Below are 12,500 nucleotides of genomic sequence, written 5' to 3' on the forward strand. Positions count from 1 at the left end.
ATCGTCAAGCTGCGTTACCCCCCCCCCCCCCACCCCCCCCCCCCCAGCGTTAAAAGCAGTTTTTGGGATCGGAACTGTCTTAAATTTGCCGTAATCTGTGACAGCATGTGCAAGCATACACAAAGCGTCCCTCCAGCTCGCAAGTTTAATCATAACGTCCTAGTGATACGCATCCAAAATGCTACGAAGTCTAAAAGTATGACTAACTCTAAAAGTATGCTACATCATGTCAAAGCTACATTCAACTACAACAAGGGTTAAGTCGACTGCGACAGACGTTAAACGGACACAACGGTGGGCCCACGGCGATAACGACACAGTTCGTGACAAATCAACGAGACAGTGAGATAGATGATGTGTTGAGAGAGGGACAGAGACAGAGAGAGAGAGTTTGGCCGCAGTTACATAGACTATGATGTAATGGTACCCTTATATTAAGCTGCCGGGACCATATTTGTGCTTCATGAAAAAAAAAACTCTCCCAGTTACTCTAAACCTATGTGCCAAATCACGCGCTCCCCGTGTGCCAGCAACCGCCAAAGTCAGTTGGTTTAGGCGTAATTTGTTCCGTCTCCATGATAAAGACAAGCCACTCTGTGGTAATAATCAGGTTAAACTGGACTGCACAGTGCAGGCGAATGGCTTTGGGGTTAATCCAATATGATGTAGCCATCTAGTGCCAATTAAAGAAACTGCAGTAAATTCACCGTTGTTTGGATGGGGGAGAATTATGTGCTGGTCATGTATGGGTCGTTAAGTGGGCCCGTTATGGAAAGTTAATGGTGTACATCCACTGTAATGGCTCAAAGCGTTTCTGAACGATTTTTTTTTTTTTTGGTCGGCCGAGATTAATGAACAGCCAAACCGTTTAAACCCGGTCACAGTCAACTTACCCCTACAGTTAAAATACTAGCACAGTGAGAGCGATAGATAGATAGATAGATTAACAGACAGGATTTAAAAAAACAAGGGTGGAAGGAATTAGGAGTAAGAAAACAAAACCTCGATACAGAAAAAACTGCTACTTTTTTTTTTGTATTCTGTTTTGTTTTTGTTCTTATTGTTCCTTTTTTTAGAAGTTCTTTTGAAGTTAGACTTTTGAGGACAAGGTGACACTTCTGTTTGATGTCACAGCAATAAAATGGCATCGTAGTTCATAATTCTGATAGGACGAGAAAAGCTCCAATGAGACGAGTGAAAAGTCTCCGGGGAGGAATCTGATTGGCTGAATCAGTTTTGGATCAGAGTTCTGTGTCACAGTTCATGACAGTCATGAGGTCAGAGTTAGGGATGACATCGCTTTCTGCTACGGCAGTGCACACAGGAAATGATGTCACAATGTCGCTGCTGAAAGAACCAATCGCGACAAGGAAATGTGGTTGCCATGGTGACATACATGCCTGCTAACCTGCGGTTGCCAGGGAAGGAAAGTCATTCATGATTTGGAGATCATTGATTTTTCACTACGACAGCAGTGAGTGTGATGGATCTTTTTTGACTGTGATCCAACCGTAAATTGACCAATGAGAGGCAGTCCCAGCCTAAACACAATCTTTGTAAGCTCAGTGTTTGACAAAAAAAAACATAAATAAATAAAAACACAAAAGGATAAACAGCATTTTTCCCCTTGCATGTGTGAAGGATATGTTTCTTTGTTTGTTAGTTAGTTTGTTTGTTTGTGAGCATGTGCGTATGTGTGTGTGTGTGTGTATGTGTGTGTGTGTATGTGTGTAGGCAAGCATGTGTAAACATGACATCATTAACTCACAGATTCCGGAACCCGCTATCCACTGTTCTCATTGGAGGAGAGGAGGACGGAGGACATCGTGATACTCAGCTCTGACCGCAGGTGGACGACGGCCGGGGTGGCCGAAGCGACGGACGCGCGCTCCACCGCTGCCGCGCCGTCGTCCGATTCGTTTCTGTCGCCGTCGATGTTCGCGCCTTCTTTCTCGCTGCTTCCGCGACCTGCCGTGTGTATGCGTGTCACGCTCCAGCTGCGTTGGATCGTGGAGCTCACACACACTCTCAGAATCGCGGCGGTGTTGCTGCCGGATCCGACCCCCTCTCTCTCGCTCGCCCCGTGTCATACCTCACTCTCCAGGCTGGAGAAGTGGGCGGAGCCTCTGCGAGAACACAGGCTCTTCGCTTTGAGTGGCAGGTGAGGCGAATAGAACCTTTTCGGCTGCGGGACGGACCTCAGTCTCTGGTATTGGAGCTTGGCGCTAGCCGCCGCCGCAGCCGTCGTAGCTTTGGACCCACCCGAACCGGCCCCGGGCGAGAGCATCGCTGGCGGTGACACAGACGATGAGGAAGGGGGCGGGGGGATGGGCATGGGTAAGGAGGCGGGACCCGATGACATGATTGGCTGAGGAGGCGTGGATGAGGGTTGGGGGATGTGGTCAGGTGGCTGAGAGCTGAGGTTGGATTGGCTGCCGGATTTGGGCAGTAGCGGTGGTGCGCTGGCGTTTGGGTCCGGTTTTGGGGGCAGTGGTTTTGGCGGGCGCGTTGGAGCTCCCCCACTGAAACTGTGGCAGTGGGGAAGCAGCTCCTCTTGACTGTGTGAAGGGGTGTGGCCACGTTTTGTGTGGGTGTGGGAATGGGCGTGGCCATATTGTGCGCACGAGCAAGACCCCGCCTCTTGTTCGCGGTCTCGTTCTCGCGTCCTCCCCTTTCCCTTGGCTCCGCCCTTTACGCGTCTCTCGCCCTTCATGGGGAGTTTGTCCACCGACCAATAGCGTCGCGGGGGTGGGAGAGAGGTAGGAGGTAGTGGCCAATGGGAACCAAGACCACCACTGCCTCCCCCGGAACCCCATCCCACTCCTGGACCAAAACCCCAAAAGTCTCCTGCCCCACCCCAACCCTCCGGCCGGCCCAGGAGGGAGTCATCCCGACTGTTAATGCTGCCCCCTTTCTCTCGGGCGGGGTACGTCCCGAAAAACCAGCCCCCGCCGCCTATTCCGCTAGCCCCTCCCACCCCGCTGCCCTCCCAGTACCTTTCGAAACGTCCGAATTCTCCCGACGAACCTTCGTCCGAGTAACTCTCCTCCACTCTCACCCTGTCTCTCTCCGATTCTGACACTGCTCCTCTCCCTCCCGCCCTCCTCACCCTCTCCTCCACCCTGTCCCTCTCTCGCTCCTCCTCCTCCTCATCTTCCTCGTCATCTTCCGAATCCCACTCGTGGAAAGACAGCCCTTCTCTTGTGTGAGCCCTTCCTCTATCGTAGTGTAATAGCAGAGGCTGTCTCTCTCCTCCTCTCCCTCCCACATCCCTCTCCAACCCTCCGCTCCTTCGTCGTTTTGACGAGGGGAGCAGGGTGTGCAAAGAGGAGGGGGGAGACCCTCCAGAAGCCTCTGTTCCCCCTCCGCTCACCCAGAATTTGACAGAGGAGGGCAGTTTGTTGAGGTTCGCGTACCGTTTGCCCGGCCCCCGGTGCCTCGAGTGGGAACGCGAGCTTTTCGGTCGCCGCTCTCGGCTTCTCCCTCCTCCGCTGTCCTCCTCCCTCTCGTTCCCTTCATCTTCTTCTCCTCCTTCTCTCCTCCCTCGCTCTCTTTCTCCCTCCCAGGCTGAAAGGCTACCCTTCTCTCCGAACGTGCTACGGTACTGGGTCGAAAAAGAGGAATATTCTCCCTCTCGCTCTCCGTCCTCCTCCCCTTCTCTCTCCACCTCCACGTCGCCCTCCTCCGGTTCGGAACGCTTGCCCGTGGGCACTTTCTTTTTCTTCTTCGTCTTCATGGCCTTCTTCTTTTTCTTTTTCACTTTTCTACGTTTCCTCTCTCTTTCTCTCTCTCTTTCGCGCTCCTCCCTCTTTTTCCTCTTCTTGTTCTTTTTCTTCTTCTTCTTTTTCTCTTTCTCCCTGTCTTTCCGTCGTTTCCTCTCTCTCTTCCTCTCTGCCTCACCACCTCCTACGCTCCTGTCTCTCTCTCTATCCCCCCATCCTGCCCACCACTCCTGGAGCTGCGCTAACTGGCTACCTCCTCTCTCCCGCTCTCTATCTCTTTCTCGCTCTCTCTCTCCTCTCGAGCCACGGGGCTTGCGCGGAGGTATGGGCGGGGGCGGAGGCCCGTGAGTGAGAGATCTGGGCGAAAGTATGGAGCGTTCTCTCTCCCGTTCCCTGTTGTGTCCGTGCAGGAGGCTGGACTCCTCCGTCAGCTCGTCCAGATCCTCCTCCTCGTCCTCCTCCGCCTCTCTGTCTCTTGTGCTGCGTGACGACGTCGTGGACGTGGAGGTCGGAGACGTGGAGCGAGATGAGGTGGCGGACGAAGTGGTGGACGAGCTCGTGGAGGAAGAGGAGGATGACGTGGAGGTGTACGGGAGCGAAGGAGAGGGAGATGGAGGGGTGTACGTCGGCGACAGTGGAGGGACGGGCACGGGTATCGGGAGGGGGGGCGACGGCCGCGACCTTCGACCCCCTCCCACCCCGTCCCTGCCCCCGTCCCTCGGTCCCCCTCTCCTCCCCAGGGGCAGGATGTTTTCGTAAAGCGGCCCGCCGGGTTCTTTCGTCTTCTTGGGCCGTCGTTTTTTCCAGAAGGATGAGGGGAGAGGGGGAGAGGGGTGCGGGATCGGAGGGTTGGGAGTCAGGGGTGCCGGTGGGAGAGGCGCCTGGCTTTTCGGGGGGAGCCCCCTCGGCGTCCCCAAAGACTTCACCCCTTTCCCCTGACCCATGCCTCCCGCACCCACCCCTGCCTTCTTCCCTATCCCGTGCTCGTGGCTCTTTTCGGGATAGAAGGCCACACCCGCCGGGGGAGGCTGGACGTGACCCCTGGGGGCCGTCTTGGGGGTTTGGGAGCCCGTTTGCTGGTCCACACACGCTCCCAGGCCTTCAGGGTCGATGGGGCCGTAATATCGTTTGTATCCGTCCAGACCCCCTGTGCCGCCGCCGCCGCCTCCTCCTGCACCTCCTGCACCTCCTGCCCAGGTGGGAGCCACTTTCTGGGGGAAGGGAAGGTCAGACATGGCCCCCCTCACGCCCATGGGAGTGGCGGAGGTCGTGGTTTTGGGGAGCCTCCACCTTTCCACCACAGCCAACCTGCGGTCCGGGCGGGGCAGGAAGGTGGAGCAGGGCAAGGGGGCACCCAGAAGGGGCGTGTTGGAGGGGCCTAAGGCGGAGCCAGAGTGCACGACGGCGGGGGGCGGAGATCCAGGTAAAGGTGTTTTGTACGTCTGCGGCGGCTGCTGCTGCTGCTGCTGCTGCTGTTGTTGCTGCTGTTGCTGTGTTGCTATGGCGATGGCAGGGCTGGTAACGGCTGTCGTGACGACGTGGGACGAAGGCGGGGCTGGGACCATTTGGGTGTGGTGGTGGGCGGGGGCTGTGACTTTGGCACCGCCCGGGGCGGTTTCATCTTCAAAGATACAGCAGCTGTACATTCCCTTTAGATCACAGACAAGAAACAGAGAGAGAAAAAGAGAGAGAGAGAGAGAGAGAGAGAGAATGAAAAATTGTAAAAATGGTAACACCCTGAGTGTTATTTGCCCCAGTAAAATAATAATAATGTGGTTCTCATTCTGAAATGATTTTCCAGCAGACACAGCTCTGAGTGATTCTGTGTGTGTGTGTGTGCGTGTGTGTGTGTGCTTGTGTGTGTGCATGCGTGTGTGTGTGTGTGTGTGTGTGTGACTCTGAGGATTTGATTTCAGGGGAAAGTGATGACACCAAAGCCTCCAGGCAAGTGTGTGTGTGTGTGTGTGTGTGTGTAACCTGACAGAACCTCACATGCGCGCAGACACACACACATTCGCCTCTCTCTCTCTCTCTCTCTCTCTCTCTCTCTTCTCTCTCTCTCTACACACTCATCCTTTCATCGCTTTGCTAGAGGTATTTATCTTTCCACATCTCATTTCATCTCTAGGAACAGACAATCCCTGTCTCCTCTCCTCTCCTCTCTACCCTCCATCCTTTCTTTTCTTTCCCGCTGTCCGGAGTATCTCTCCTTTCTCTCCCCTCTCAGTCATCCTTCGCTTCTACACCTCTTTCCGAACCTGCTATTCTTTCTTTTCCTCGTCTGCCCTGCACCCTCGCTCATTCCCCGTCTTCCCCGTCTTCTCATCCTACCAAACCACCACTCCTCCACCTCATCTCTCCATCTTTTACTCCCTCCATCTACACCCCTTCAGCTCTGTCTCTCTCTCTCCCCTGATCTATCCTTCCATTTGTCTGCTTCCTCTTTTTCTTCTCTCCATCACTTCCCGTGACTTCTGCCTCTTTATCCGACGCTTATCTGCAGTCATCCATCTCTTCTACACCTTCTTCTTAACAGTCACCTTGTCCTGTTAGGGGTTTTATTTTTCTGTCTCTTCCATCCTTTCGTTCTATCCTCCATCTCTCTCCCTCAGAGCGATCTCTCTTTTCTTCCTCATTCTTAACTCTTTGGTCCGCCTCTTTTTCTCTGTCCTCGTGTCTTTTCATTCTGTTTTTCAACTCCCTTCTTCAGCATCACATCATCCCTCCCTCATTCTCTCCCTCTCTCTCTCTCTCTCTCTCTATCATACCATCATGCCATCTTTCCTCTTTTCTGTCGTTTCTCTGGTCTCTCCATTCCTCCCCATCCTCTCATTTCCAGACATCCCTTTATCACTTTTTCACATGTCTGTCTTCTCTCTTTTCCCGGCCCCCTAATCATGCTATAATAATAATAATAATAATAATATTAACCCCCTTCTCTAACCCCTTCATTCCTCCTCTCTCTCTCTCTCTCTCTCTCTCTCTCCCCTTTCTCCCCCCCCCCTTCTCTCTCTCTCTCTCACCCGACTGAAAGCCAGGAGAAAGTCCAGTTTTCCGGACTGGCCCATGTGACTCATGCAGTGTCGTAGCCTCCAGTAGACGAGGTGCTCCCAAGCGAAGACCAGTAAACTCAGTCCCATAGCCACCAGTAACATGTAAAAGACGCCCGCCATGTTGTCTATGTCCAGTTTGGAGCTCATCACCTCAATTTTGTCGTTGTGACAGATACCGGACAACCACAGTCGTTCCAGCATCTCTATCTCATCTGAGAGAGAGACAGAGAGAGAGACAGAGAGAGAGAGAGAGAGAGAGAGAGAGGGAGAGAGAGACAGAGAGACAGAGAGAGAGACAGAAAGAGAGAGAGAGAGAGAGAGGGGGGGAGCAGAGAGAGAGAGAGGGGAATGAATCAACAAATTAATGAACAGTTCAGACGGAGTGAAAAAAACACTCATGAGGTGGAAAACATGATGTTAATGAGGACCAGTGAAGTAGCAGGAAGTGAATTAAAAGCAGCTAAAAGCAGAACCAAGCAGTTTTTGCAACGGGCCACCAGACATGTGGTGCCACATACGTGTGAACCCGCACAGCGGTTCTGAACCCAACAGCGGTTCTGAACCCATACAGCGGTTCTGATGTGTTTCTCACACACCTGTATGTTATGATGGCTACAACAGATTGTTATTCCAAACCCAGAAATGCCTTAACATCCAGTCCACATCAGAATTTAACCATCAGAATCTAACCAGGCCAAGCAGCACGCTGTATGCTTCCACACAACTCACCATCCCAACGGATCATTTCTCACCGGCAAAACGAAGGCACTCTCCTTATCTGTCAGCCTGCAAACTGAAAGTTGGCATTTGGTTTTTGTTTTTTTTTTCTCCCCCTGCTGTATTTCAATTATTGTGAAAACATACAAACAAACATACAAACAAAGAAACAAACAAACAAACAAGTAAACAATAATACTCTTGGCTGTGAAATCTCCATTATGCGGCCCATTGAATTCTGGGAAGCGGGAGTACAGCTGAGCCCGGGGCTGATAAATGACCTTTTGTTTGACAACTCCGCCTAGGCAAGGTACTCAAGGGTCAAAGGTCAAATGCCCTAGGGGTGAGCAGGAGTCTATCTGTGATTATAAGATCATTAAAGGACACAGGTCATCAGTCAAGGGGGGAGAGATGGAGAGAGAGAGAGAGAGAGAGAGAGAGAGAGAGAGAGAGAGAGAGAGAGAGCAAGACTTGCATTCTAATCCCTCCATACCTATGGGAAAGTAAACGACAACAAGCAGCAGAAAATGAGAGAGAATGGAGAGAGAGAGAGAGAGAGAGAGAGAGAGAGAGACTTCTTTGTCATAGCAATACCGCATTGTATCAAGGGAAATGATGGAGAGAAAAGGCTGATGGAGAGAGAGAGTGAGACAGAGAGAGAAAGAGAGAGAGAGAAACTGATAACATAGAGTAAGGTACAAGAGGAGACAGAGAGAGAAGAGAAAAAGCAAGAGGAACCAGGGCAAAGGGAGGAAAGAGCTGAGATCATAATCATTTAATTGTGGCGGATGGTGAGTGAGAGAGAGACAGAGTGAGAGAAAGACAGAAAGAGATACAGAGTGAGAGAGACACAGAGAGAGACAGACACAGAGACAGAGTGAGAGAAAGACAGTGAGAGAAAGACACAGAGAGAGACGGAGAGTTGTGGAGCCCAAAACATTTAGGGCCTTCTTTCTCTCTCTGTCTCTCTCTCACTCTCCTTCTATCTATCTCGCTCTCTCTCTCTCTCTACACACACACACAGAGCTATATCTCAGTCTTTCACACATGGTTTCCTCACTGATGCCAGCTTCAGTAAATCTATCTTTTTATACGTTAAATAAATAAACAATGACAAATCCCTGCAGAACCTTGCCCAACAGAACATTCTGAAGAACGAGTCATGCTTCTCTATGTGCTCATTTAAACACACAGGTATAGACACACACACACACACACACACACACACACACACACAAACACACACAGACACGCAGTCTGACACACAGATAGACATACAGACACAGATAGACATATAGACACATACAGACAGACAGACATTGTGCTTTTTTACCTATATAGAGGACATTTATTATTTATGTTTATATTTTTGCCACTATCTGTCCACCCAAGCAGAGTAATGAACAAGTACAATTATGATAATTATAATTACAATTGTAATTATAATTGCAGAGCACGCCAATTCCTTAATCCCTTATTTTAAACACCCAGAGAAAATAACCAAACAAAAAGCCAAATGAATCAGGGAAAGATAAGGGGAAAGGCGAGGGTGGTGGTTTGGGGGTGGGTGAATAGATTCCATAGATGTTTGGCCGGCGTGTGTTCTGAGTGATTCCGTCTCGGTGCGTTATACGGTCAGCAGGGTCGTGGTCCTGGGGAGTTTACGGGTTATCCTAATTTTGGGTGCGAGTTTAACAGCATACTTAAATATTTAAATGTGAGTGTAATTTTAGTGACAGTATGGTCATATAATCACCTGACATCCCGTCCGTCTGTGACATAAAACCTCTCTCTCTCTCTCACACTCTCTCTCTGTCACTCTTTCCCTCTCTTCCTCTGCAAGTCACACTCCATTCACACCAGTCGTCATGGCAATGGCCCTCAGCCAATCAGAGCCTGCCAAGAGCGCAGCAGGTGCTTGGTCCCGGCCAATAGCACCTCAGCCCCAGGCCTGGCATGTGAGAGACGGCTTGGCAGAGAACTAACGCGATGGGTTTGGTTTAAGTGGGCATATTTTAATGGGCAGTTTTTTTCTTTCTTTTTTTTTTTTTTTTTTTTAGCAAATTTTCTAAACTGGAGCCAGGCGGTCAGACAACACGCCATCTGTGTCCTCAGTCATAAAAAAAACCTGGACGTGTCTGAACGCTCACCTCGAAATAAATAAATAAATAAATAAATAAATAAATAAAGCGGACTGTCAGATCCCAACATGGTTTACTATACCTTAACTTTAATCTCAGTCTGTCAGATGACAAATCAGGTGAAAAGTCAGGTCGTCTAAACTTTCAGCCCAAAAGGCATTGACTCACAGAACACATACATGAGATCGTAATCAAAGAACAGCTGTTCCCAGATCAGCATTAAAACAATGGTTCCCAGATAATAATTAGACTGACAGTTCCCAGATCGTCGTTAGATCTGCTGTTCCCAGATCAGCATTAGAGCTCAAATTCTTAGCTGAACCGTGCAAAGAGTCTGTGGGTTTGCCTCTGATTCTGCAGCAGCGTCTTAGTCTCAGAACATTTGATTCAAGTGAAAATACATTTTTCTCTCCTTTTTTTCAAATATAAGTCTCTGAAAAACACACCAGTGGATTACGACCCGGGGCCGTGAGGCTTGTTTGTTTGTTTGTTTGTTTGTTTGTGACTGCTGTGGACGCGAGTGCGATGGTTTTGCCAGAGTGTGGGTTTTTTAAGAGAAGATTAAAGTGTGGATTATGAATGTGCGGTGTCAGATTCATTTATAACTCTTCTTAAGGGATGTGTGGCGTATGATGACCGCTGTGCGATCGTAATTCTATAATTATAAAAATACACGTTTTTAAACGTGTCAGGTTAAAAATGTGTGACACGGGCTGACAGCTGTTTGTAAAAAGAGGACATTAAAGTTTTGAGTTGTTTAACTAATTACTTATTATAAACAACAACACAGAGGTCTGGGTTCGGTTTTGGTCGCCGGTGAACAGAAACATTAACAGGACTGCACATGTGGCTGAGGGACAGTTTTCAAAATGAAGCTGATTTAAACCATCTGAGAGTCAACTGGAGGAGAGAAGAGGAGAGAAGAGAGGAGAGGAAAGAGGAGAGGAGAGGAGAGGAGAGGAGAGAAGAGAGGAGAGGAGAGGAGAGCAGAGGAGAGGAGAGGAGAGGAGAGGAGAGGAGAGGAGAGAGGAGAGGAGAGGAGAGAGGAGAGGAGAGGAAAGAGGAGAGGAGAGAGGAGAGGAGAGAGGAGAGGAGAGGAGAGGAGAGGAGAGGAGAGGAGAGGAGAGGAGAGGAGAGGAGAGAAGAGAGATTTTGCTGAACGAGTAAAGACTTAAGGAGTGTGAAAGTCAGGCATCTAAATCAATCTTTATGAGCAGTTGGTAATCTTATGGTGTTAGTTAATCTCATGTTATGTGTTGTGTAAGTCTTATGGTGTTAGTTAATCTCATGTTATGTGTTGTGTAAGTCTTATGGTGTTAGTTAATCTCATGTTATGTGTTGTGTAAGTCTTATGGTGTTAGTTAATCTCATGTTATGTGTTGTGTAAGTCTTATGGTGTTAGTTAATCTCATGTTATGTGTTGTGTAAGTCTTATGGTGTTAGTTAATCTCATGTTATGTGTTGTGTAAGTCTTATGGTGTTAGTTAATCTCATGTTATGTGTTGTGTAAGTCTTATGGTGTTAGTTAATCTCATGTTATGTGTTGTGTAAATCTTATGGTGTTAGTTAATCTCATGTTATGTGTTGTGTAAGTCTTATGTTCTGTTTTTAATCGCATTACTGTCACTGTGAATACACACAGGCATTGTGTCTTCCTACGGGTGTAAAAAACAAGGCTGTGTGGTTTTTTTTTTTGAGAGGGATTAATCGACCTGAATGACATGTCAAAGAAAGAGATTCTCTTCATTTGACTTGGGAAAGCTGAATCTTTTGTATTGTGACTGTTAAAAAACACTATGGCTTAATGTGATCTGGCAACGCACAGCAAGCTCTGGAAGAGGATCTGGCAACCACACATTCAGGCTTTGTTCCGCTTGCTGGAACAAAAAAAAAGAAAAAAAAAAAAAGAGGATTTAAAACAGTGATGAAACGGAGCATCCAGACATGTGTGTGTGTGTGTCTGTGCGTCTGTCTGTGTCTGTGTGTGTGTGTGTGTGTGTGTGTGTGTATGTACGTACGTTTGTGTCTGTGTAGGCAGGTGAGTGATAAATGACGATTAGATTAAAGAATTCACAGCCAAACAGTCACAGATGAATCACATAGACACACACACACACACACACACACACACCCTCTACTACACTATATTTAACACGTTCCTTGTAATTTGTGAAGTTGAGTCTTGAGCCTTCATTCTCTGTAAATCTGACTCTGACCACAAGACAGGGTAGTACTCTAAACCTCTTACCATGACAGACAGACCACAAGACAGGGTAGTACTCTAAACCTCTTACCATGACAGACAGACCACAAGACAGGGTAGTACTCTAAACCTCTTACCATGACAGACCACAAGACAGGGTAGTACTCTAAACCTCTGACCACCACAGACAGACCACAAGACAGGGTAGTACTCTAAACCTCTTACCATGACAGACAGACCACAAGACAGGGTAGTACTCTAAACCTCTTACCATGACAGACAGACCACAAGACAGGGTAGTACTCTAAACCTCTTACCATGACAGACCACAAGACAGGGTAGTACTCTAAACCTCTGACCACCACAGACAGACCACAAGACAGGGTAGTACTCTAAACCTCTTACCATGACAGACAGACCACAAGACAGGGTAGTACTCTAAACCTCTTACCATGACAGACAGACCACAAGACAGGGTAGTACTCTAAACCTCTTACCACCACAGACAGACCACAAGACAGGGTAGTACTCTAAACCTCTTTCTATGACAGACAGACCACAAGACAGGGTAGTACTCTAAACCTCTTTCCATGACAGACCACAAGACAGGGTAGTACTCTAAACCTCTTTCCATGACAGACCACAAGACAGGGTAGTACTCTAA

At 48.9% G+C, this 12,500-nt stretch overlaps 1 protein-coding gene across 1 annotated transcript in view; it reads right to left on the reverse strand.

The window, feature by feature from the left end:
- Window positions 1-3,745: 3,745 nt before the first annotated feature.
- grin2db (glutamate receptor, ionotropic, N-methyl D-aspartate 2D, b) overlaps window positions 3,746-12,500 on the reverse strand; it is a gene marked incomplete at its 3' end in the record, with an annotated part of 45,474 nt that continues 36,719 nt past the window's right edge. Inside the window, exons 13-15 of the mRNA XM_030785589.1 lie at window positions 6,746-6,987; window positions 4,762-5,371; window positions 3,746-4,650 (exon numbers count right to left, since the gene is read on the reverse strand). Coding sequence (XP_030641449.1) covers window positions 3,746-4,650; window positions 4,762-5,371; window positions 6,746-6,987 — 1,757 coding nt within the window. The remainder of the gene's footprint in view (window positions 4,651-4,761; window positions 5,372-6,745; window positions 6,988-12,500) is intronic.

This window comes from Chanos chanos, chromosome 9, assembly GCF_902362185.1.
Source record: "Chanos chanos chromosome 9, fChaCha1.1, whole genome shotgun sequence".
In the NCBI taxonomy this organism is placed as follows: Eukaryota; Metazoa; Chordata; class Actinopteri; order Gonorynchiformes; family Chanidae; genus Chanos; species Chanos chanos.